This window comes from Pan troglodytes, chromosome 16 (assembly GCF_028858775.2).
Source record: "Pan troglodytes isolate AG18354 chromosome 16, NHGRI_mPanTro3-v2.0_pri, whole genome shotgun sequence".
Lineage (NCBI taxonomy): Eukaryota > Metazoa > Chordata > Mammalia > Primates > Hominidae > Pan > Pan troglodytes.
In genome coordinates this window covers 66,851,711-66,877,877 of record NC_072414.2, presented here as the reverse complement: position 1 = coordinate 66,877,877, position 26,167 = coordinate 66,851,711, and the positions used below count along the sequence as shown (strand labels likewise).

The 26,167-nt window shown below is 50.2% G+C and overlaps 2 protein-coding genes across 12 annotated transcripts; one reads left to right on the top strand and one right to left on the bottom strand.

The window, feature by feature from the left end:
* The first annotated feature begins 9,792 nt into the window (after window positions 1-9,792).
* On the top strand, window positions 9,793-16,686 carry FAM219B (family with sequence similarity 219 member B). 9 transcript variants are annotated; one of them, XR_010151335.1, is made up of 7 exons: window positions 9,793-10,094; window positions 10,316-10,403; window positions 11,454-11,531; window positions 11,973-12,021; window positions 13,890-14,072; window positions 14,613-14,726; window positions 16,541-16,686. XR_010151335.1 is itself a non-coding variant. In XM_063794014.1 (6 exons), exons 1-5 carry the CDS (start codon window positions 9,881-9,883, stop codon window positions 14,055-14,057), a joined length of 594 nt encoding a protein of 197 aa, XP_063650084.1. In that variant the 5' UTR covers window positions 9,793-9,880; the 3' UTR covers window positions 14,058-14,072; window positions 16,541-16,686.
* Window positions 14,907-25,656, bottom strand: MPI (mannose phosphate isomerase). Of its 3 annotated transcripts, none has more exons than XM_063794013.1 (8): window positions 24,987-25,656; window positions 24,422-24,638; window positions 23,497-23,697; window positions 22,271-22,412; window positions 21,753-21,935; window positions 20,362-20,535; window positions 19,468-19,676; window positions 14,907-19,175 (listed from the first exon to the last, which is right to left on the bottom strand). In XM_063794013.1, exons 2-8 carry the CDS (start codon window positions 24,503-24,505, stop codon window positions 18,957-18,959), a joined length of 1,212 nt encoding a protein of 403 aa, XP_063650083.1. In that variant the 5' UTR covers window positions 24,506-24,638; window positions 24,987-25,656; the 3' UTR covers window positions 14,907-18,956.
* Window positions 25,657-26,167: the final 511 nt, after the last annotated feature.

The window sequence follows — 26,167 nt, the reverse complement described above, 5'->3', positions numbered from 1 at the left end:
TTCGAGACCAGCCTGGCCAATATGGTGACACCACGTCTCTACTAAAAATATAAAAATTAGCTGGGCATGGTGGCACGCACCTATAGTCCCAGCTACACGGGAAGCTGAGGCAGAAGAATCGTTTGAACCTGAGATGTGGAGGTTGCAGTGAGCCGAGATCATGCTGCTGTACTCCAGGCTGGGCGACAGAGCGAGACTCTGACTCAAAAAAAAAAAATTTTCATAATATATAAAAACTGTATGAAATTCAGAATATGGGCCGGGCATGGTGGCTCATGCCTGTAATCCCAGCACTTTGGGAGGCCAAGGCGGGCGGATCACAAGGTAGGAGATCAAGACCATCCTGGCTAACATGGTGAAACCCCGTCTCTACTAAAAATACAAAAAATTAGCCGGGCGTGGTGGCGGGCACCTGTGGTCCCCACTACTCCGGAGGCTGAGGCAGGAGAATGGCATGAACCTGGGAGGCGGAGGTTGCAGTGAGCCGAGATCATGCCTCTGCACTCCAGCCTGGGCGACAGAGCGAGACTCCGTCTCAAAAAATAATAAATTCAAATATGGTGTCCATAAATAAGGTTTTATTGGAACACAGTCACACGCCCTCATTCATTTACATATTATCTGTGGCTTATTTTTTTGCTTTTTAGTAAATTATGGTAAGATCATACATAAAATTTACCATCTTGACCTTTTTTTTTTTTTGAGATGGAGTCTCGCTCTGTCGCCCAGGCTGGAGTGCAGTGGCGCGATCTCGGCTTACTGCAACCTCTGCCTCCCAGGTTCACGCCATTCTCCTGCCTCAGCCTCCCGAGTAGCTGGGACCACAGGCATCAGCCACCATGCCCGGCTAATTTTTTGTATTAGTAGAGACGGGGTTTCACCGTGTTAGCCAGGATGGTCTCAATCTCCTGACCTCGTGATCCGCCCACCTGGGCCTCCCGAAGTGCTGGGATTACAGGCATGAGCCACTGCACCTGGCCTCATCTTGACCATTTTTGAGTTTACAGTACAGTGGCATTATCTATAGCTGCTTTTGCATTAAAATGACATAGTGAGTAGTTGGACCAGAGAGTACTATTTGCCTGTTTACAGAAAGTTTGCCCACCTTTACTCTAAAATAATAGAAATAATTTTCACAAGAAGCAAACTTATAAAAATCACAAGGCATGTTACTAGAAGGCAAAAGTGACTAGATAAATTCAATCTACTGGTGAATTTGTCTCATCAAACTTTCTTCACACACACACCCATTAGGCAAATTGAATCAACTTCTTTGTTGTGCTGGAAAAAGTAGGTACATCTTGGCCAGGCGCGGTGGCTCACGCCTGTAATCCCAGCACTTGGGGAGGCTGAGGTGAGTGGATCACCTGAGGTCAGAAGTTTGAGACCAGCCGGCCAACACAGTGAAACGCTATCTCTACTAAAAATACAAAAAATTTACTGGGCATGGTGGCAAGCGCCTGTAATCCCAGCAGGAGGCTAAGGCAGAAGAATCGCTTGAACCTGGGAGGCGGAGGTTGCGGTGAGCCGAGATCATGCCATTGCACTCCAGCCTGGGTAACAAGAATGAAACTCCATCTCAAAAAAAAAAAAGTAGGTACATCTTTTAGCCTGATGGATCCTAGCTCTACTTAAAGAAGTAGATGGGCTGGGCGCAGTGGCTCACGCCTCTAATCCCAGCACTTTGGGAGGCTGAAGCGGGCGGATCATGAGGTCAGGAGTTCAAGACCAGCCTTCCCAACATGGTGAAACCCCGTCTCTGCAAAAATTAGCTGGGCATGGTGGTGCACGTCTGTAGTCCCAGCCACTCAGGAGGCTGAGGCAGAAGAATTGTTTGAACCTGGGAGGCGTAGGTTGCAGAGAGCCGAGATCGTGCCACTGCACTCCAGCCTGGCGACAGATCAAGACTCTGTCTCAAACAAACAAAAGAAGTAGATGGTAAATATGAGGATCCTTCCACAGCTTGACTTGGATGGACAGGGCTTCTACCCTAGCAGGATGGGTCTCTAGCCTTTTTCTTTCCTACAGTTTGTTTTAATTAAGTTTCAAAGCAGGCCAGGTGCGGTGGCTCACGCCTGTAATCCCAGCACTTTGGGAAGCCGAGGCGGGTGGATCACGAAGTCAGGAGATCAAGACCATCCTGGCTAACACGGTGAAATCCCATCTCTACTAAAAATACAAAAAATTAGCCGGGCGAGGTGGCGGGCACCGGTAGTCCGAGCTACTCGGGAGGCTAAGGCAGGAGAATGGCATGAACCCGGGAGGCGGAGCTTGCAGTGAGCCGAGATGGCGCCACTGCACTCTAGCCTGGGCGACAGAGCCAGACTCCGTCTCAAAAAAAAAAAAAAAAAAAGAAAGAAAATAAATTTCAAAGCAATTAATAGTTTGTCACATTTGTTTATATGTTATATATCTACACACATCACTTCACCCCTGAATACTTCAGCAAAAATCTGAGAAAAAGGACTTTTGCCTCCTACATAAACACAATTCTGTTCTATTTCAAGAAGTTTAGCATCAGGCTGGGCGCAGTGGGTCACGCCTATAACCCTGGCACTTTGGGAGGCCGAGGCGGGTGGATCACCTGAGGTCAGAAGTTCGAGACCAGGCTGACCAACACTGAGACACCCTGTCTCTATTAAAACTACAGAAATTAGCTGGGCGTGGTGGCTCATGCCTGTAATCCCAGCTATTCAGGAGGCTGAGGCAGGAGAATCGCTTGAACCTGGAAGATGGAGGTTGCAGTGAGCCAAGATTGGCCATTGCACTCCAGCCTGGGCAACAAGAGTGAAACTCCGTCTCAAAATAAAAAAAAAATAATAATAAGTTTAGCATCAAATACATACAGTTCATATTTCTGAGGAGTCCAGGCCAGTTGTAGAATGTCCTGTAATCTGCCTGTGTCTGTTTCCTAATTATTCAAATCCAGCTAAACACTTTTGGCAAAAATACTATGTGAAATTCCAATTGTATCCCCTCAGGAGGGACATGATGTCAGTTTGTCCTCATGTCTTTTTATTACATACACCTACCAGCTGATGGAAGGCAGCATAATGTAGCAGTAAGATGAGAAAATGGGGTTTGGGTTCAGACTTGGGTATAAATCCCAGTCTACTGTATAACAGTCATATGACTGTGTATATGTTGCCTACACTTCTGTCCTTTTGTTTCCTTATCTGAAAATAGGAGCCACCTCACAAGGATATAACAAGAATGAAAGGTTAGCAGATTATGTTCTATTTGTTATAACCATTTTTTTGGTTGTGCTTGGGAAAATGGCTTAAGCCTAGTCATTCTCTCCTAAGTTTTGCTAACTATCACTTCAGTTTGTTTAACTGGATGCCAGAGAGCTTGTCCTTAGTAGCAGAGTCTATTAGTCTATAGTCACATTTTGCAGTAACATTGTTTAGTTTGCCATTTTGCTGCATTGGAGAAGTTTGGTTGAACGCCAAGTGAGATGACTCTGTGCTGGGCTTGGCCTTTGTCTTATATGGGTTTAGTGTGTTGCTGTAAAGGGATACCTGAGGCTGGGTAACTTTTTTTTGTTTGTTTTGTTTGAGACTGAGACGGCGTCTCGCTCTGTTGCCCAGGCTGGAGTGCGATGGCGTGATCTCTGCTTACTGCAACCTCCGCCTCCCGAGTTCAAGCGATTCTCCTGCCTCAGCCTCCCGAGTAGCTGGGACTACAGGTGCCTGCCCCCACGCTCAGCTAATTTTTATACTTTTAATAGAGACGGGGTTTCACCATGTTGGCCAGGTTGGTCTTGATCTCTTGACCTTGTGATCCACCCGCCTCGGCCTCCCAAAGTGCTGGGATTACAGGCGTGAGCCACTGCACCCGGCCTGGGGCTGGGTAATTTTTAAAGTAAAGGGGCTCATGTCTGTAATCCCAGTGCCTTGGGAGGCCAAGGCAGGAGGATTACTTGAGGCCAGGAGTTCGAGACCAGCCTGGGCCACATAGTGAGACCCCCCCCCCCATCTCTACCAAAAAAATTTTAAAAACTAGCCAGGTACAGTGGTATGTACCTATAGTCCCAGCTACTCAGAAAGGTGAGATGGGATGATTGCTTGGGCCCAGGAGTTCAAGGATACAGTGAGCTATGATCACAGCACTGCACTCCAGCTTGGGCAACAAGGCAAGACCCCATCTCTTAACAAAAAATGTTTATTAGGCCGGGCACAGTGGCTCACGCCTGTAATCCCAACACTTTGGGAGGCTGAGGCGGGCGGATCACCTGAGGTCAGGAGTTCAAGACCAGCCTGACCAACATGGAGAAACCCCATTTCTACTAGAAATACAAAATTACAGGTGTGGTGGCACATGCCTGTAATCCCAGCTACTCGGGAGGCTGAGCCAGGAGAATCGCCTGAACTGGGGAAGTGGAGGTTGGGGTGAGCCGAGATCGTGCCACTGCACTCCAGCCTGGGCAATAATAGTGAAACTTGGTCTAAAAAAAAAAAAAGTTTATTAGCTCATGGTTGTTTTGGTTGTACAAGAAGCATGGAACTGGCATCTACTTAGCTTCTGGTGAGGGCCTCAGGCTGCTTCCACTCATGGCGGAAGGCAGAGGGGAGCAGGCTTGAGCAGAAATCACTTGGTGAGCGAGGAAGCAAGAGGAAGGGGAGATACCAGGCTCTTTAATATCTAACTCTCTTGAGATGATGGGGCCACCTTTTCCTGGCCAGTTTATCCTGACCTATTCTGAATCCACCAAGGCCCTGAATCTCAGCTCCATCTCCTCCTCTGCCTCCCACTATACCCCACAGACAAAGTGGTCATTCCTTTCTGAAGAACAGGCTGAGACTTTTCTGGGACCTGCTCTTTCTGGAGCCTCTGATGTTCCCTGTCTGGGTCTCCACATGCCTCCTTCGTGGTTCTTTGAGGAATCAGCTTCAATGTCACCTCCAAGTGTGATCTTCACTGATGACACACCTCAGCACAGACCTGCCTGCTTCTCATTTATCTCAAGTAATTAACCAACCTACACCACGTGGCTGAATTCCCTCTCTCTGCACGTGTGTTTGTGTGTGTGTGTGGTCACACCATCTTATGTGACATTAATACCTAGTTATCTATACAGATAATATATATTCACACATAAATATATATCTAAGACTATCCCTATAACTAGTAAATTTCCACTGCTATGTTTTTATGTTTTTTGGCTCCTTGGCTAAATCCACACTTCAAGAAAGCAGAGATAGTTTTTGTTTGTTTGTTTGTTTGTTTTGAGATGGAGTCTCGCTCTGTTGCCCAGGCTGGAGTGCAGTGGCACGATCTCGGCTCCCTGCAACCTCCACCTCCTGGGTTCAAGCAATTCTCCTGCCTCAGCCTCCTGAGTAGCTGGAATTACAGGCGTACCCCACCATGCCCGGCTAATTTTGTATTTTTAGTAGAGATGGGGTTTCACCACGTTGGTCAGGCTGGTCTCAAACTCCTGACCTTCTGATCCGCCTGCCTTGGCCTCCCAAAATGCTGGGATTACAGGCGTGAGCCACTGCGCCTGGCCGCAGAGATAGTTTTTATGGCCCACTATATATATATAATTGATATTTTTTTAAAAACCCAGCTCTCTCAGGAACTTATAGAATAAGAACTTACCACCTTCAGAGAGAGCATTAATGTATTCATGAGGGATCCACCCCCATGACCCAGATACCTCCTATTAGGCCCCACCTCCAACACTGGGGATCAAATTTAAACATGGGGTTTGGTGGCGACACCACAGCAGCCCGCCACAGCTGTGGCCATACCTTTGCATATAACTGTGAGGACAATGGTGGGTCTGGTAACGTGGGAACCCAGAAAGACCTGCAGATTCATAGGTCCTATCTAGTTATCTGTACTCTACCAATAATGAGAGAAGTTCCTTGGGCTAGAGGCCACAACCTGGTGAGACAGTGGCTTCTGAAATGGAAGAGAGCTTGAAAGGGAAGTAGCAGGATAAAAAAAAAATCTCTGTCCTCCATCCCTTTTAATGTTTAACCCCAGATACTTGCCTGTATGAAGGAATTCAGCTCCAGTCAACAGCAGAACCAGAATTCTCAACTGATGATGGAGATGTATCTGTCCCAGGACCAAGAAAATTTAGGGAATAACTTAGATTTAGAGCCAGGGATAAAGAGTAACTGCCCAATGAGGGTTCCAAAAGCCAGGGTAGTAGTCCTTGCTCCTAACAGCCAATAATCTCTCCCCGAGGATTCACTACCCCCCAATAACAAAGAAGACTGGGAACTGGGAGATACCTTATTTGTCATCATTAGGTTTGCAGGAGCCAGCATAGCACCTGTGACACAGTAGGAGATGAATAAAGCTATGCTAAATTGAGAAGCCCCAGGCCCAGCAAGGCAGGCGGCACAAGCACTGGGTTAAGGTCTGAGTAGTAGGGGCAAGGAAGAGGGGCTTTGCGCCCTTTCTGCTATGGCAATTCTTGCTCTGGAGACTCATCCCCTTGCAACCTAGAGTTGGTTGGGGGTATTTTTGGTGATGGGGTGGGTATTTATTTGTCTTAGGTTCCTAGTGAGCATAATTTCTTTTTTTAAATTGTAAGTTATTTATTTTTTGAGACAGGGCCTCATTGTCATCTAAGCTGGAGTGCAGTGGTGCGATCACAGCTCACTGCAGCTCCACCTCCTGTCAGATCAGCCTCAACTGCCTGGGCTCAGGTGATCCTACCACCTCAGACTCCCAAGTAGCTGAGACCACAGGCACACACCACCATGCCCAGCTACTTTTTCTATTTTTTTTGTGGAGACGGGGCTTTGCCATGTTGCCCAGGCTGCTCTTGAACTCCTGGCCTCAAGCGATCCACTTGTCTTGGCCTCTCAAAGTGCTGGGATGACAGGCGTGAGCCCTAGTGAACATAATTTCTTAAGTGGAAGAGGGAACTTCCCACATCCAGGCCAGGATCATTGAGTACAACTATCACAAGACCACAATTTCTTCATTAATAATGACTTTATATAATCTCTAAGAGCTCTTCCAGGCCGGGTGCGGTGGCTCACACCTGTAATCCCAGCACTTTGGGAGGCTGAGGAGGGCGGATCACGAGGTCAGGAGATCGAACCATCCTGGCTAATATGGTGAGACCCCGTCTCTACTAAAAATACAAAAAAAAATTAGCCGGGTGTGGTGGCGGGCGCATGTAGTCCCAGCTACTCAGGAGGCTGAGGCAGGAGAACGGTGTGAACCTGGGAGGTAGGGCATGCAGTGAGCCAAGATCGCGCCACTGCACTCCAGCCTGGGTGACAGAGCAAGACTCTGTCTCAAAAAAAAAAAAAAAAAAAAAAAAGATCTCTTCCAGCCCCAAAGTTCTATGATACTAGTTAACTAAAAGAGGGGAAATAGGATATTAATTCAACAAATACTTATTACTATAACCTTATGCTAAAAAGTGAATAAGGTCTGCCCTTGGGGAGTGTAAAGTCAAATGAGAGAATAAACACTAAATCCTTGTAATGCTGTATAAGGGTTGTGTAAATAATAGCATATATTTCTTGAACACTTACTATTTGCCAGGTGTCATTCTAAACACTTTACAACTGAACTTCACAATTCCACTTCCATTAGATGGGTTTTCTTATCTCCACTTAGCTAAAGAAACTGAGACATAAAGAGGTTTAATAATTTGCCAGTAGGTAACAGAGCAAATAATTTGGCTTCAGGGTCTATGTTCAGTCAGTCAGCAGTTAACAGCATTATTGATGGAAGATTGGGAGGAGCGTGCATGAAGGCTGTCACACTTTTGCTACAAGTTCCTAGTGATCTTGTGACATTAAGTGGGTTTAGGTCGGGGTTTCCAAGCCCCAGGCCATGGATGGATACTGGTCCATGAGTGAGCAAAGCTTCATCTGTATTTACAGTGGCTCCCCATTGCTCACATTACCACCTGAGCTCTGTCCGCCTCCTGTCAGATAAGCCGTGGCATTAGAGTCTTATAGCAGCATGAACCCTATTGTGAACCGCACATGCGAGGGATCTAGGTTGTGAGCTCCTTATGAGAATCTAATGCCTGATGATCTGTCATTGTCTCCCATCACACCCAGATGGGACCATCTAGTTGCAGGAAAACAAGCTTGGGGCTCCTACTGATTCTAAGTTGAGTTGTATATTGTATAATTATTTCATTATATATTGTAATGTAATAATAAAGTGCACAATAAATGTGCTTGAATCATCCCAAAACCAGCCCCCGCATTTCCACCCCATGGAAAAACTGTCTTCCACAAAACCACCCCTAGTGCCAAAAAAGCTGGAGACTGCTGGTTTAAATCACATTTTCTTTGGCCCTTGGTGAAGTCCCCATCAGCATAACCAGGAGAAAACCACTTCGTTGTTTTTTTTTTTTTTTTTTTTTGGCTGGGGGGTGGTTGGTTGTTTGTTTTTGAGACAGCATGTCGCTCTGTTGCCTAGGCTGGAGTGCAGTGGCCTGATCTCGGCTCACTGCAACCTCCGCCTCCTGGGTTCAAGCGATTCTCGTGCCTCAGCCTCCTGAATAGCTAGAATTATAGGCACCCGCCACCACGCCCGGCTAATTTTGTATTTTCAGTAGAGATGGGGTTTCACCATGTTGGCCAAGCTGGTCTTGAACTCCCTACCTCGGGTGATTCGCCTGCCTCAGCCTCCCAAAGTGCTGGGATTACAGATGTGAGCCACTGTGCCCAGCCAGAAAACTACTTCTTTGGAGTCCACAGGCAACTGGGTACAAATTCCAGGTTTATCACTTAACTGGTAAACTTCAAGTCTAAGCTTCATTTGTTTAACAAGAATAACTATTGGCTTCATTGGGAGGTTATAACCATTAAATACTAAGTTGAGCTATATGAACCTGCTGTTTCTGGAGGCAAAAACAGTCTAACATCATGGGGAGTGGGGGGAATCTACCAAAATGGTAAGGATTCCTTTGTGCTTTTGATTTTTGAAAACTTCAGCCCTAAATTCTTCCTTTTCATCTCTCTTGCCCAAGGCATAGTGCCACCCAACGGTCTGCGTGGCCCTGGGAGCTTGGAGGTTGCACACTGTTGACCTACCCTATTGAAGCCAGTAAGTTAGTCAAGGGACAGCCTCATGAGATTTGGGAGTTCTACAAGGATCTGGAGTTTCTTTCCAGCCAGTCACAAGCACATCCCTTGGGGGCTAGAGAAGTCAAGAGCCCTGACACATAGCCTACCACACACAGACTCAGAGTGCACTTTCACCCTTCTTTTCAACGCCTATTTGCCTCACTGTACAATGAGTAGTGACATTGGCTCTATTTTTAAATGTGGAAACTGAGGCCTAGAGAGGGTCAGGTCCTGTCCAATGTCACAGGCACCAATTGGTGTTGGAAAGAAGGTGGGGTTTGGCGTCAGATGGATCAGCGCAAGCACTGCCTCTAGATGTGTCACATTCACAAGGTTCTTTAACTTCTGGGGCCTGTTTCTTTTGCTAGAAAAGGTCGCTGATAACGCTTGTCCTCATATGACTCTTCAACCCATGTCTGCTCTCTGGCAGCCCCATATGGGGGGAGACCCCCAAGGAGACACTGCGAGAAGCACAGAGTGCGGCGCGCCAGGACTCAAACCGTGGGCGCCCGACCGACGCACACGCGCAGCCCCACAACAGTATCAGTATTTAATTTCCACTAGAGACAGAACTAAGCCTAACCATCACTAGGCTCAAGCCGCCTACCCCAAAACCGAGAACGGAACTGCCTGGTACCCCCCGAAAAGAAGGGCGGAACATTTCGGCCAAGTCCTCAGACTACCGAACCGAAGAGCCCCGAAAGGGGACTACCTGCGCCTGCGCACCGCCATCTTGTTAAAAGAGCCCGCCTCTCCCTCAGCCGGTCACTCTTTCGCCACGGGCGGGGTTGCACCATCCGGCAGGGCGGGGCCCGGCCATGGCGACCGCGGAGCCCAGCGGGCGCGCGTTGCGGTTGTCTACCCCGGGACCCCGGCCCAGCGGGGCTCGGGACCGCGCGCCGGGAGCTGCGGGGCCACCCTCCGGGCAGATCGGTAATAGAGCCCTCCGTCTAGGGGAGCGCACCCCCGCGGCCGTGGAAAAGCGGGGGCCATACATGGTGACGCGCGCACCCTCCATTCAAGCCAAGCTGCGTGAGTGTGGCCCGATGGTCGGGGGAGGTCTCTCCCTGGGCGGGCGGCCGCGTCCCCAGGGCGGGTTCCGGAGCTCCGCTGGGCCTCGGCCCCGGAGGGAAGGGGTTAGCTGCAGCCTGCTCTCGCCCCTCAAAATCCGTTCGGAAAGAGCGGCCTCCCAGCCTTCGGGAGACGCGGCGGAGTGGGGAAGACCCGGCTGACCCGGGTCCTTTAACTTCCAGAGAAGCACCGGGACCTGGCCAAGGCCGTTCTGCGGAGAAAAGGCATGCTGGGGGCCTCGCCGAACCGCCCAGACTCTTCAGGGAAAAGGTCTCAGCAGGCGCCACCTCCTCTGTGCCAGCAGCTTTAGAGAAGGCTTTAATCCCCAGGATGGAGGCAGGGTGCTCTGGTTTAAGGCCGAGCTAGCGATTCCCCTGATGCAACCTGTCAGGTTCACTATCTTTAAAATGGGAAGAGGAACAATCTCTCTTTTCCTTTAAGGATGTGATAGGATCAGATAAAGGGCTTCGGAATAAGGGAGTTCTGTGAGTGCACAGGCTCATTCACTATCATTCTCCTCCTCTGTTAGGGAGGAGAATGGTGGCTGGAGTCCCCAGCAATGAGGACGAAGAGCAGTGTGGGAATGGCTAGACCTGTTTTTGTTTGTTTGTTTGTTTTTAATAGAATAGTAAACTCGGAGCTGCATAGAACCTTATTCAGTGCCTCCTTTTACAGATGAGGGTTGAAACTCGGAGAAGTGAAGGTTAACCCTAACCTTTTACCCAAAGACTTGCAGTTTTTGTGTCCTCTGATTAAATAAGTGGGGAGAGGGTGCTTTTCCTAGATCAGGCAAGGGGAGGTGTGCTTTTTTCCAAGACCTATGGGAGGAGTAGAATACAGGCCGGGCGTGGTGGCTCACGACTGTAATTCCAGCACTTTGGGAAGCCGAGGCGGGTGGATCACTTGAAGTCAGGAGTTCGAGACCAGCCTGGCCAACATGGTGAAAGCCCGTCTCTATTAAAAATACAAAATTAGCTGGGCACGCCTGTAGTCCCAGCTACTCAAGAGGCTGAGGCAGGAAAATCACTTGAGCACGGTAGGCGGAGATTGCAGTGAGCCGAGATCGCGCCACTGCACTGCAGCCTGGGTGACAGGGCCAGACTCTGTCTCCAAAAAAAGAAAAAAAGAATGAGGACATACACATTCTGAGGCACTGTAGCCAGGTACATGGAGCTGCAGGCAGTGGTGGCTGTGACCAGGGAGAAGGCAAGTCAGTAGTGCAGTCAATTCTTTCTCCTTCAGGGCGAGGACTCTGCCTATCCCTGTGAAATGCCTATGCTTTCATCTATGTTTGGTCTCTTCTCCCCCGTCTCCCCTCAGGTCAGTGAAGTTTAACAAGGGCTATACTGCTCTTAGCCAGAGTCCAGATGAAAACCTGGTGTCCCTCGACTCTGACAGGTGAGTGCTCCCCTTGGAAATACCCCCTTGGGAAGCAACTTGGCTGGGACTGAAGATCGCCTGATGCCTTTGCTTGTTCCCTGTCTCCTCCAAGGCCCTTCATGTATATTCCAGGGCCGTTCTCTTCTGAACAATATCCCTTCCCAGGATGGCTTGGTTAGAAGACTCATAGGTAATCATGCTGCTCTAGAATTCGGAGCACCAATGTCCGGGGGATCATCCTGCCCTGTTATGTTTGCATTGTTAGTGAGAGTGACCCTGTCCCTGCCAGAACCAACTGAGGGAACCAGTATTACTCAAGGCCTATTCGGACTTGAGTTCTGTTGTGTGTGGCCTTTGCTTCCAAAGTCTTCCAGATGCCCTTGCATGCTCTCCGCCTGATGATTTACAGCTGTGCGCCACAGGTACCTCCCGGAACTGACTGTTTTCTTCTTCTCCTAGTGATGGGGAGCTGGAATCCAGATACTCCTCCGGGTATTCATCTGCAGAGGCAAGTCCAGAACACCTTTCTGCGCAGGGCCAGGCTGCAGGCAGCATTACCACCACTGCCAAATGCTTGTTTGGTGCCCGCTGTGAGCACAGCACTGTGCCAGACTTCTGGTCTGTTCTACGATCTTCCACTCTGCCCTCTTCCCCCGGTGGAGGTATAGGTGACCAAGGAGGGCTGTTGAGAATCGAGGAGACCATTTAGACTCAGGGCTAGAAATGATCTCAGAAGTCATGTAAGCTGGGCATGGTGGTACATGCCTGTAGTCCCAGCTACTAGGGAGGCTGAGGCAGGAGGATTGCTTGAGCCCAGGAGTTCCAAGACCAGCCTGGACAATATAGCAAGACCCTGTCTCTAAAATAAGACTCTAAAATAAAAGTCTTCTAGGCCACAGCTTAGAAAAGGAACCCTTTTGATAGGTCCCAGCTAAGTGTTTACTAGTCTGTGCTTACTTGAATGCATTTTGTAATTGGGTACTGACCACCTCCAAGGAGCCTTGCTACCCACCCTTCCCTCAACACACACAGAATTTTTTCTTTGAGTAGCTGTTAGAGAAATCTTCCTTATTAATCTGAATGGGTCCATTGGTCCTTGACCTGCTTTCCAGTGTCACACAGCAACTCTAGTTTCTCTGAGATCAGCATTTCCATCTCTCCCCTGCCCATCTTTCACCAAGCTTGCTTTCTTCCAGACCAAACAACTTCTGTTTCTTCAGTTGTTCCATCTATGAAAACTCAGGCTAAAACACTCCTGGGATAGCCATGTGGACATTTTTCTAGAGTGACTGTCCCAGATAGAAAAACAGGGATGTAAAATCCTGGCAAGTGAAGCTCATTCCCTTTGACAGAGGTGAAGTGCTGGGGACCTGACTCTACACCACTTGCTTTTCTTACTCTCCTGGAAATCTTGGCTAATCTCTGAGTTTCTGTCACAGAGAATAGAGCAGTTTGCAAATTTTGTCCTCCTGAAATGTCTGAGTGTCAAAGATTTTGTGTAAGAGGAAGTCTTACACTTTCCCCAGCCTCATATATTTTTCTTTTTCTTTTTTTTTTTTTTTGAGACGGAGTCTCACTCTGTGGCCCAGGCTGGAGTGCAGTGGCATGATCTCAGCTCACTGGAAGTTCCGCCTCCCAGGTTCACGCCATTCTCCTGCCTCAGCCTCCCGAGTAGCTGGGACTACAGGCGGCCGCCATCACGCCTGGCTAATTTTTTCTATTTTTTAGTAGAGATGGGGTTTCACCATGTTAGCCAGGGTGGTCTCGATCTCCTGACCTCATGATCCACCCGCCTCGGCCTCCCAAAATGCTGAGATTACAGGCGTGAGCCACCACGCCCAGCCTTATTTTTCTTATGTTCAGTGAACTGATGAAACCAACCAACAAATTCCACTTTGCAGGAACCCAGCTCTGTTGGCATCAAAGGATAAGTCTAACCAGCAGTGTGTAGACAAAGCTGCTCACCACCCCCTTCCACTGTAACCCATGCTCTACTACGCTAGCCCATTGTTCTGTTATTATCCCATATTCTTCAGCCTTGATAGGGACTAGTCTGGGCTCCCAGTGGGAACTGTCAGAGCACTGATTTTCAAACATATTGGGAACTTGATATTTACATGAATGCCTCAGGATTTAGTGAGAACAGATCCCTGGGGGTCAGTGACAGTGAAGTCTGGACAGTACTAAGGCTTACTGCTGGCTGAGGCACAAGTAGGAGAAGGTGGTACTTCCTCCTGTAGTCCAGGGATGTGTGGGGTTGGCCTGGGGTGGGACATGGACAGGAAGCCCTGGTAACGGAATGTGGTTCTGTCTTTTGGGTAGCAGTTATTTCTGCTTTGCATCTTGGCCTATAGTTCCCTCCTCTCCTTCTCTTAGCAGGTGAACCAGGATGTGAGCCGGCAGCTGCTTCAGGATGGGTATCACCTGGATGAGATTCCAGATGACGAGGACTTGGACCTCATCCCCCCTAAGCCCATGGCCTCTTCAACATGCTCCTGCTGCTGGTGCTGTCTTGGGGACTCTTCTTCCTGTACCCTCCAGTAGACATTACCCTCCAAGGTGGGCCCTGCTCACCATGAGGCCTACAGAGCCCTGTTGGCCACTCATAGCTCACACAGTGCAGTGAGCACTGAAGTCACTGACCCCTAGAAAGTGACCTGCAGGTAGCCCTTACCTGTTGCTTCTCAGGCCAGAGGCCCCCATCTGGGCTGTGGGCTGATAGGTAGAATTCTGTAGTTTTCCTCTGCTGTTGGAGCAGAGTTTGGAGAAGTCACTTTAATAAGGGCAGGACAGAGAATTCTGGTTCTTATGGTGGGTGACAAAGGTGGCTAAGGAAAACACTTGCAGACAGCTTGATTGGTATTTGTCATAGTGCTTCAGGGAGGCAAAAAGGGAGCTCTTGTGCCCAGGCTGTGCTAGATAGTGTTGAATGGAGGCAGAAAATAGCACTTTATGGTTTACTATAGCTGGCAATCCAAAAAAGAAATTGTTTGAGACCAGTTCAAGAAATTCCATTTGCTCTATTCTTCCTAGCTCTAAGATGGTTTGCAGGCTTGACCTTCAAGACAGCATAAAGTGAGTCCTTTTGTCCCTCTTCAGGTTGACCCTGTCTAACTATGACAGGGATCATAGCAGGTTGCTTAATGATACAGCAGGATCCTGGCTTCCAGAATCCCTGGACCTGGGGCATCCCCAACTGGTCCAACCGTCCGGGTGAGTTTAGTGATTCTGGTTTGCCCTTCCCTAGTTAGAGAAAAACTGCTCTGACATGTTCATATTTATTTATTTGTATTTCCTTGGTCTGGGTGAGTTTGTTCACCCAGTCTTTGAGCTAAAGATTAGGTCGAAGGTACTGGGGCTGGCCCCAGAAGCCTGCAGTTTTTATTATTACCAGCAGAGGGAGCTACAGGGAGCAGTCCGGTGCCTTCCTATTTGTTTACTTTTTAAACTTTTGAGAAGTAGCAATGGACTCGTGAGAGTGGGTATACATCTGTGTGGGCTTTGTCCTAGACTGAGGCTTACAGACAGGAAGGGTAAGAGAGACCTAAGCCAGCTCCTAGACCCTTACCTGAGGAAATCAGTCCACCAGTGTAGAGGGCCTCCCTTCACTCCAGCATGGACCATTCTATTGCCAGATTCTTCTGGTCACAGCATAGGCCTTACTGGATACTCAGGATTGGGCTTTAAGCAGACCTCTGGGTGTGACACAGCCTCTTTCAGCCCCCAGCCCAAACAGCAGAAATAGGCATAATTTCTGCTGTGACACCCCCTACCCGCAAATTGGAGAGTATATCTTGCTATACTCTATACCAAGCCTCTTTCTAGAATTTTTCCAACAGGTTTTGTTTTGTTTTTTGGCTTAACTCAGAACCATGGTGAGCGTTCTGCTTTGTTTTGTTGGAGACATGGTCTCTGTCACCCAGGCTAGAGTGCAGTGGTGTAATCACAGCTCACTGCAGCCTCAACCTCCCAGGCCCAAGCAGTCCTCCCACATGGTGAGCTTTGAATGGGCATAGACAGGGTTCCCAGCCCAATAGTCGGGATTGGGGTATAGGTTCTACATGGGAAAGTATCCAGTCTCTTGCTTTACTCAGTGTCCTGTGACCGCTAGAGGCATGAGAGGGACAACACACTCTTTTCGCTCTACCACAAGGGGTGACTAGAAGATGAGCAAGTCTAATAAAAAGATACGGCCTTATTTGTTATTTGTCTGACAACCATCCTTACGATGGTAATCCTGTGAGTGCTTGATGGACATCTATCTTTGTGTTTTTCTCAAACCATGGAAGGTTGAGAGGAATATATAGTATCTGGGGGCTGACTTACTCTACTAGCTAGCAGCATCACAGCAGAGAGATAGGACAGAGACCAGAGTCATGCCAGCTTGGGGTCTTGGGAAGAGAGGCAGATGGTTACTCTGTTCTGGAATGGGACTCTGCAGCTCTATGCAGGTGGCCAACATTCTGAGCACTTTGTGCAAATGCTTGTAGAGCTCAAGAACATCTCCATCCAGAACCCCTTCCCCATCTGCAGAGACCATGTCCAGGCCTTTCTTGTGTCTGCAGAGGTGAAGTGCACATGTGGAAAGGGATCAAATGTAGCACAGTGTAAAGAAAGACAGCAACACAGGTAGAGGGACCCAGTGTGTGCTGGGAGGTGGCTGTGGAAGGTAAGTATAGACCTACATCTCTGTTGGGGAGGTGGTCAGGGCAGAATGGCCTGGGTGTTTAGCAGCTTCTAGGGGTGAGGGTGGCAGGACCCCAAAACCAAGGCCCTCTGCATCGTTGCTGTAATAATCAGCTCTGGCATATTCAGCTGCAACTGTCCCTGAAGAAGAGGTTTCTGAGCTGGCTGACCCCATGTAGGAGGGTGTTACCTTTTAGAAAAAGCTGGAGGGACCTGGTGGGACAGTGCAGTGAGGCAGGGTAGAAATGGTCAGTTGTTTAGGGCCAGTGGCCACATACCAAAATACCACCACTGTGCCCAGGGCCAAACTGCCTTAATTCTGAGTGCTGTGTGTTCTGCAGGTGACAGTTTCCTGAGGAGAGGGGTGTATCCAGGCTTACCTCCCAGCAGGAGTGGTACCATATGGTGTTTATGTACTACTCTATAGAACTCTTGGCTTGCACTTCTACAGCTCTGTACATTTATAAGAATAAATGCAATCACACTAGTTGAGCTGTGTCTGTGTTGCAGTGGATTTTAAAGGCCTTGGCCAGGCACAATGGCTCATGCTTGTAATCCCAGCACCTTCAGAGGCTGAGGCAAGCAAATCACAAGGTCAGGAGTTTGAGACCAACCTGACCTGACCTGCAATTGTAGATCCTGTCACCCCGTCTCTACTGAAACCCCGTCTCTACTAAAAATACAAAAACTTAGCTGGGTGTGGTGGCAGGCGCCTGTAGTCCCAGCTACTCAGGAGGCTGAGGCAGAAGAATCGCTTGAACCCAGTGGGCGGAGGTTGCAGTGAGCTATCGCGCCACTGCACTCCAGCCCGGGAGACAGTGCGAGACTCCGTCTCAAAAAAATAAAAGTTAAGAATATCCTGGATATCCTGAAATGAAGAAATAGCTTAACAGCTGACTACAGCAATTCCTTCTGGAAACTCCCTCCCCTTTCTGCTGTTCCCACTGGGCACCACTTTCGGGCCTGTTTCACTGGACAGCATGAGTGAAATAGGCTCTTGCAAGTCACTTCTGTAGAATGGGTTCCCTTTAGCAGACCTTTTCTTTCCAGCTCATCTTTATTGTTTTTTAGCTGAAGAAAATTTGGAGGCAAGAAAACCCAGGAGATTTTTGAAGGTGGTTTCCTGGAACTCCATTGTACAGGGGCTCTAGTGTGGGCAGAAGCCCAGAAAGATTCTTCTGCATGAATTTAAACCTTTATCCCACAGGAAGGAGCCAGTGGACTCAGTGATTAGTCTGTGTTGACAGGATCTACGATTGCAGGTCAGAAACCTCAGCAGCAGCAGACAGCCGACAGCCTCTTGCAGGTGTGTGCCACCCCTGGAGCAGGGCATCAGGAGATTCCCTCCTTCACACTTCCTGCCCGTTTAGGAAAGCTAACTGGGCTTCTCCTCGCCATGAAAATTGTCTAATTCGGTTCCTGAGTCCCTGTAATCTGCAACGGTTGAGTATGTTGTAGAGAAGTGGTTGACAGTCAATGGTTTCAGTTTTGCAGGCCGTACAGTCTAGTGCAACTCTTCAACTTTGCCACTGTGGCTTGAAAGCAGCCAGACAGTAAGGAAATGAACAGGTATGGCCAGAACTGGCCTGCCAGCCTGGTTTGTGGACCCCTCCTCTAGGGCCAGTTGAAAAACAGGAGCCGGGCCAGGCGTGGTGGCTCACGCCTGTAATCCCAGCACTTTGGGAGGCTGAGGTAGGCGGATCATGAGGTCAGAAGATCGAGACCATCCTGGCTAACACAGTGAAACCCCATCTCTACTAAAAATACCAAAAAAATTGGCCAGGCGTGGTGGTGGGCGCCTGTGGTCCCAGCTACTTGGGAGGCTGAGGCAGAAGAGTGGTGTGAACCCGGGAGGCGGAGCTTGCAATGAGCCGAGATCGTGCCACTGCACTCCAGCCTGGGCTACAGAGCGAGACTCTGTCTCAAAAAAAAAAAAAAAAAAAAAAGAGAAAAACAGGAGCAAAGAGTCTTGCACTGGTGACTGGTGTATCCTTTGAGTCACCTTCTCTGTAGGGCTGCTTGCAAGCTGTGCCTCTGGGCAGACCCAAGGCCTGCTTGCAAGCTGTGCCTCTGAGGCCAAAGCTGGCTTCCTCTCCCACTCCTTCCCATACCAGTGTTCTGGAATGTAGCCTGCCCACCCCCCCGAGAAGCTGTATGAAATAGGAATAAAGCAAAAACTGGGGCATCATGTAGGGAGGGCTCTTTTGGCCCACTTTAGGAACAGGTACCCCAAAGACTGAGTGCTCATTACCCCACAGCCTCAACACAAGTGATCTTTAATTGCTTTGACAGAACAAGGGTGTAAACAGCGTTAGTCTACAGGCCTACCCTTTCCCTTTCCTCCTCTGCAGCTGAGGAAATGGGCAGTCCCAGCGCTAGAACCCTGTTCTTAGAAATTACCTGGTCTCTTGCTCTGACAGATGCTGAGCTAATGCTGGGTCACATATTTAACAGCTAGCCTAAAGCCATAGGCTGGAACACAGTTGGCAAGAGCCTGGCTCAGGTGTAGCGAGGAGTACAGAGGGAAGACAAAGGGAGTATCAGACCCCTCACACGGGCCTCTCCTCCCCAAAGATGGTTCCACCTGGGTGTGTTCAGGAGTCACTACCTTCACGCTCCCTCCTCCCCCACCCCAGCTCTTCCAGGGTATACCTAAGGGGTCCAGAGCAAGGAAGGGGGCTTAAGCTGGGCCTGAGGAGGTGAGGTTGGCTGGAATTTAGGGTGGCTGGCAGAGAAGAACTGGGGAGGCTGCAGCCTTTACAGCAGACAGCAGGCACGGAATATCAGCAGGTCCTTCGGCTCAGTAAGCTTCAGTGAGACACTCTCATTGGCCCCAATGAAGAGCACGCCACCACGTTGCAGAGGGATTGGTGTCTGGGTTGTGGGTGTGCTGGCTATTACTGTCCCCTGTACCATCAGGAGGATGCTGGCAGAGTCCAGTGCCAAGACCTTGTATTCAGTGACAGAGCCAGGGACCTGGGCAGGAAGAAACGATAAGGCAGTGCAGCTCAGACTCTGCTCTCATCAGCTCATGGGCCCAGGACAGTCCCCAGGGCACGAGGGAGAGCTCTGCCACCTTCTCCCACAACCCAGGCTCAGTCAGCATAGAGGCCTGGTCCCTGGTACAGGAAGGAATGGGCAGGCCCTGGGGCCACCCTCCGCCAAGTGGGCTTGACAGGAAACCCAGCCCCAGGTGTCCTCCACATCGTGACCCTTGCCAGAGATTTTCATGGCACACGAAGGACACCCATCATAGCCCCTCACTCACCTCCGTCTTCATAATGGTGAAGTCTGGTACAGGGGGGTCATAGATTGAGAGGTAGGGGTCTTCCCGACTCCGTGTTGGGAGAAAGAGCCTGTCCTTGCTGGAGCTAGGGGTATAGCTGAGCATTTCACACAGGGTTGGCACATCAATGAACTTGGGTGTCAGGCCAGCACGAACTGTGTTGTCTGAACACGCCATGCACTCCACGCAGTCTGGAGAGACAGTCATCATGTGCTAAGCTGATGAAGTATGCCTTAGCTCTCCAGTTCTGGGCCTCCTAACCTGAGCTCCATGAACCCCATGCCAAGTTAGGTAAAAATTTCCATGAATTGTATTCTCTGGGAGAATGGGGTTAAGATATCAAATACCAAAAACAGGTGACAGGTCACCCATTATTGTCAGAGGGGAGTCATGTTAACCCCTGGCGGTTGGGGAGCCCCAACTCTGTAGTCTCCCACTTCTACCCCAGAATCCTGTGCATGAGGCATGTGTGGATAAGCAGCCAACAGTCGAAAGGTGGCATCCTTCCATGGCAACATGCATATTTTAGTGTAAAAATCCCTGGTAGGTAGGACAGACATACAAAGGCTGTGACAGAACAACAGCTTTGATCCAATATAGCCTGCGTTCAAATTGTGGTTCCCACACTGACTGGCAGGACTTAAAATCAGAGTAGCATGGCATCACAGGGTTGGTGTCAGGATTCAAGGCGTGTTCAATGCTAAATGCATTCATCATCCCTACCAGCTGTTGCTTGCTGAGCCCAGGAACCCTCAGAGGTCAGAGCTGCAAGGTCCTTGGGGGTCTCCTTGACCACCCTTCTCCTTCTTTTGTCCAGATAGGGAAACAGGGCCCAGCAGGGATGGCAGTGGGGCTCACTGCTGAAATGTGGCTCACCTCCTTTCAGGTAGGCATGGGGTACGTTGGCCTCCAGAAACATGGCCTCCCCAGGCTTCAGGGTAAGCAGGTTCAGGAAGTAGATGGCAAAGCAGCCGATATCACCTGGGTACTGCTGGTGCAGCTGTAGCAAAAGCTCCCCAAAGATGTCCTCCATGTTGTTTCCGGCAGCCGCTGAGGGTCACAGAGCACCCCAAGGTCACTTAGGGGGATACTCAGTGCTGTTCATAGCCCCACATTGGCCAGGGAGTCCTGCGAAAAGGTCCCTGCCACAGGAATCCAGAAGCCAAAGTGGCCCTGTCCTTCTGGCCATGCCTCCAGCCCTTTGGGGGTCGAGCCTTGCTTGATACTCCAGTCCATACAAATACCATCTTTCATCATATCTTGACTATTCATATGCCCAGGACTATACTAGCCACTAAAAGAGCTAGAGTATGGTCCTTTCAGGATGGGATTTCTCAGCCTTGGCGCTACTGACATTCGGGCTAGGTAATTCTTTATTGTGGGGGCTGTCCTGTGTACTGATGGATGTGTAGCAGCTTCCCTGGCCTCCACCCACAAGATGCCACTAGCAACCCCTCTCTGGGTTTTGACAATCAAAAATGGCTCCAGACAACAGCCAAATGTCCCCTGTATGAGAACCACTGCCCTTGGAGCTCAAAATCTAGGGAGATAACTCAAAAGAGTTTCATGAACGGTAACCAACATGCCCGAGCTTTCCCTTTTTTTTTTTTTTTTGAGACGGGGTCTCGCTGTCACCCAGGCTGGAGCCACCTAGAGAAGGGGCTGTGGCTGCCAGGCTAAGAAGCTGAGATCTCATCGCCTGCACCACATAAGCTCATTGCTGGGAGTCTGTTCTGTTTTGGGTTTCTTACTGCTTGTGTTGACTCCCCACCTTTGGGGTGACAGTGACCACACCCATCACAGTCATTCCTGAACTCTTCTTAGCACAAGGTTGGGCACACAGAAGGTAAAGGAAAGATCAAATGACTGAGTGCTGGAGGCATCAGGCCTTTCCAGGAGAGGGAGGATGCTCGTGTCCCCTTCCTGCCTCTTTAGCCCCGAGATACAAGTCCATCCATGGAGGGCAGCTGCAGGGCTAGGGAAAATCTCAGAATGCCTAGGTGGAAGGCATCCTAAGAGTCCTCTATGCCAGTCTGCCTCCAACCATCTGGAGAAGATGACCAGTTGGGAAGCAGCACTCAACTAAGAAGGGCCCTGCTCCACAAAGACTAGGCAAGCAATGCTAAGTTGCCAACAGGTCATCTAAGTGGGGCCCCTTTTAGTGTTCCACTTGGGCAAGGGGGTTGAGAACTGTCCCCAGAGTCTGGTGTCTGCTGGGAAGCCCAGGCCAGAGCATTGCACCCAACCAGGAATATAACCATGCCCACCTTGCTGGGAGATCCGCTTCACCAACAGGTTGAGCTGTTCCACCACCACCTTCTTCTCACTCTTCATCAGGTGGGAGAAACAGCTCTGCAGAGAGGAGGCCACAGCCTGGGAGTCATGGCTCATGGTCTGCTTCAGATGTGTTGCTGCCTCATCTCCAATCAGGAACTGAAACTCAGGCACCTCTACAGGAAGGCCAGGCCCAGGGCCCATATCAGGAATGGTAAGATGGAACCCACACAAGTGGGGAGTTGGAGGACACCTTTCCATCCCAGCCCTAACCAAAGAGCCGGCAATGCTAAGTAAACTTTGCAGTGGAAACCAATCACTCACCACCAGCCCTTGACAACCACACCTGAGCCTGGTCTCACTGGCCTGGCTCACTGGCTCCAAAAACTGCTTCATGAGGCCCTTCAGTTCCTGTGACATGTGACCCGTTTTCAGCCACTGTTCCTATCATCTTGGTTCCCCAGGTATCCCTGGCCCAATACTCATGCCTTCAGCATTCTGTCCAACTTACTCTTTAGAAAGGTTACAATCTCCTCAACTGGCCGGAAGCCACACAAGCCCTGGAAGGGGGTGAGGGCAATGGCCATCTCTGGCTTGTGGTTGGCATCGGGGTAGTGCTGCGGAGCCTGGAGGTGCAGCTTCTCTGCCAGCTCCTATGGGGTGGCCAGGGGAAGAGGAGGATGGTGAGGGTACAGCCATTACCTAGCAGGGACACCAGTGCCACCTAGCCCCTGCTGTCCACCCTCCCCAGTTGCAGGATGGCAGTGACTACCTACCTCTGGCAAGGAGCCCAGTCGAAGCATGTTGCAGAAACTTGGGGCTCAGCCAACCCAGGGCAGGGGCAAATCAGGGGCAACCCCAGGGCAAATCAGGGAAAAGCTGGGGCAGACTTTAAGAGGCTTGGCCTGTGAATCAGGAAACCCAAATACCAGACCAAGCTCTGACACTAACAAGCTGTGTGGCTTTGGGTAAATCCCTCCCTTCTCTGGGTCTTACTTTGTGTATCTAGAAATAAGGAGTTTTGGCTGGGCATGGTGGCTCACGCCTGTAATCCCAGCACTTTGGGAGGCTGAGGCGAGCGGATTACGAGGGCAGGAGTTCAAGACCAGCCTGGCCAACATGGTGAAACCCCATCTCTACTAAAAATACAAAAATTAGCTGGGTGTGGTGGCGCGTGCCTGTAGTCCCAGCCATTTGGGAGGCTGAAGCAGGAGAATTGCTTGAATTGGGAGGAGGAGGTTGCAGTGAGCCGAGATCGCGCCACTGCACTCCAGCCTGGGCGACAGAGCAAGACTCAAGTCTCAAAAAAAAAAAAAAAAAGGAGTTTTGATCCACAGTTGCTTAGGATGGGACTCAGGCTTGTGTAGGGAGACTCCATGGGGGTGGGGCTGAGGGTACCTGCCCTGCCTTGCAAGTTGAACTCTTCCTGAAAGCAGATGAGTAAATGGCAGATATGAATAGACATGGGTTGGATGAGGGAAGACCAGGAACAAGCCCCTTGGAATGAGCTTAGAGAAACTCCCCTGGCACAGGCCGGTGAGCTGTTTGCTTAGACTTAGTTGCTACATGTGTCACTACCATCTGGCTTTGCAGAGCTAAATTGGGAGTTGTCAGCCTGGATTTGGCCTTGGGCAGGAGCCTGGCATGGGTGGGGTAAAAGTGGCAGTAAAAGTCATGGGAGGGCCTTAGCATAAGCCCTTCTGTACCCTGACCTCTGCACTGCACTCTGTCCTTTACCTTGTTAGGGTGTGCCTGGATGGACAGGGGTGTTTCAACTGAGAGCACTTTGAAGAGGAAGGGCAGGTTGCCATTAAAGGTGTCCTTGACCTTTGAGCCCAAGCTGTCCTGGTTCTCAGCAATCCACTGGCTTAGGGTCTTCTGTGAGATGCGGTTGTCAAGGATCTTGGCATCCCCTCGGGGGTGAGTCCCCATCCACAACTGGAAAGACAGGAAACTTGGGAGGGGAAGGGGGAAGAAACCTGCCACCCTGAGTTGGCCTGTCCCAATCCGTTATGCTGTGCTCCCCACAGGGCAACTGAGTCCTGGGAAAGGCCTCCCAGGTCTGGATACAAATGTTCATGCCATCATGGACATACAGGGAGGCAGTAGACCCAGGCCCTTGTCCAGACTCGGCCTCTAGCCATCTATGAAGACTTGGACTAGTTATTTCCCTTCTTTAGATGTATCTTCTTTGTCTGTCCAAAGAGGAGAATGACATCTGCACTGTCAAGGTAGCAGAAAAACTATGACTCGTAAATGATTCTTTCAGGGGTTAACATACATCTTCCAGTTTCAGAAGCAGAGGCGAAAGCCTTCCTATGCTTTGGCTTTTTCTCCACTAAATAGGCAGGAGAAATATTTTAGGTTAATAAAAATGCAAAAAAATAGTCAAAGTAAAAAAACTTAATTGTCAAAGAGGGCTGAATTAAAATTCACTAAGTGCTAAGAGTGGTTGGGGGAAGGAGAGTGCTGGAAATCCCAGCCTATTATGACAAAACCTCTCTTCTTTTTGATAACACTATCTAGTCCATTAGCCTGAAGAGCCAAGTGGGTCTCCTCCCTCCTTGCTGCCTCACCCTTCCCAGCTGATTCTTATGACTTGCCTCAGGCCCTTTCTCCTGACCTGCGGGTAAAGTGGGCTGAAATACAGCCCGGGGCTCACCTCTGCATAGGGCTTGTCCTCTGCGATCTGGGCCAGTGGATCACTGCTGGCCAACAGCCGCGCCACTTCGCTGTTGGAACCCATCTTCCCCCAGGCATACTGCTGCACCGCACAGGAAAGTGGGAATACTAGGGGCACAGACAGGGTCAGCTGCCACTCCACTCCTCAGGCCCCACCCTAGTGTCCCGGGAAACCAGGCAAGAGCTGGGGGTGCTCACTGAGGACAGAGTCAAATAAGGGTTTTGTAGGCTGTTGGATGAGACCCCCCTCCGCTGCAGGCCTCGATGTTCCCAACTGTCAGATGGGCAGCAGTAAGGACCTTGTGCTGATCTGAGGCAGGGTGGCGGGGAGGGAGCAGAAGGTACCTATCCCACGGCACGACGTGTAGAAGGGCCCCCTCCCCTCGGAGGTCAATCCCCATCGCAGGTGGCCACACCTCTGCCCGGCACCCACCCATCTTTCCGCGGAATGCCAGGAGCGGACTCAACCTGGCCGATCATGCCGGGAGTCGTCCCCAGGACGCGCCCCACCAACACACTCGCCGACACCCCGGCCAATGGCTCACCTCGCGGAGCGGCCATGCTCGCCCCCTGCACCAGGATTAAGCACGTATGCCTTTCCCGGCAGCCCCCGCGGCCCTCTGCGCCCAGAGCTTCACGGGAAATGTAGTTCCCTGAGCGTTCCGCCAGGCTCCGGGGCACCCGTGCCCAGAGGCTTACGGCCGCGATCTTCGGTCTCACTATTCATTCTTTCCATCGCCGGGCACAGATGTACTGAAAACCTGCTAAGTACCACGGACTGTTCTAAGGGCTGGAGGATACATCAGAGAGCAAGATAGCCTTCCCTCTGCCTTTGTAGAGCGCTTACATTCTGGTGAAGGCAAGACAGACAAGTATTGTAAGCAAATCATGTAGTATGTTGAAAGGTCAAGGCCACAAAAAGTAAGGGGGCAGGTGGCAGTGGGAGGCAGTTTGCAGAGTATAAAAGGCGGTCTGGGCAAGCCTCTTGAGGAGGTGAGGTTTGAGTCCAGACTTGGCGGTGAGGAAGGCAGGAGTGTTCTGCGGGGAGGAAACAGCCACAGCGGAAGCCAGAGCAAGGCGGGAATGTGGGACTGTGCCGGGCGTGTTGGGGAGGGAACTGCTAGCAAGGAGGCCACTGTGGCTGGAGCAGAGTGAGTAAGACAGGGGCAGTGAGGAGGTCAGAGAAGAGAGGAGGGAGGCAGAGCTTTGCAGGCTATTGCTATTGTGAAGACTTTGGGTTTTACTTCGAGTCTCTCAGCAATTAGAGATTTGAGCAAAGAATTGCTGTGATGTGAGTAGGGACATACTAGTGATGATGATGGTAAATGTCACATGCAAGGCCCTTCACTGCTCTGAGCTTTGTAGAATGGGGTGAATAATGCCAGCCTGACACGCTTGTTGGAGGGTCAGATGGGATGACGTGGGACACCTATAAGGCAGTCAGCTCCCTGTGCTCCTCTGATCCTTCCCGTCCCAGGTGCTGTAGAAAGTCAGAACCCCAACTCCTACTCCAGGCTGAGCTGCTTACAAGTTGCACACACAGAAGTCAGGGGAATTACGAAGAGCTGTGCATAGGGAAGGATGGCCTTGGGCCTTGGCTCTGCAGTAATCTTGGCTATATCCTGTGGTGAAAGGCTTTGACATCCAGACCTTCTCAGTCAACAGCCTCCTAGGAGGAGGACAGTCAGTGGCTCAGGCCTGTAATCCTAGCACCTTAGGAGGCAGA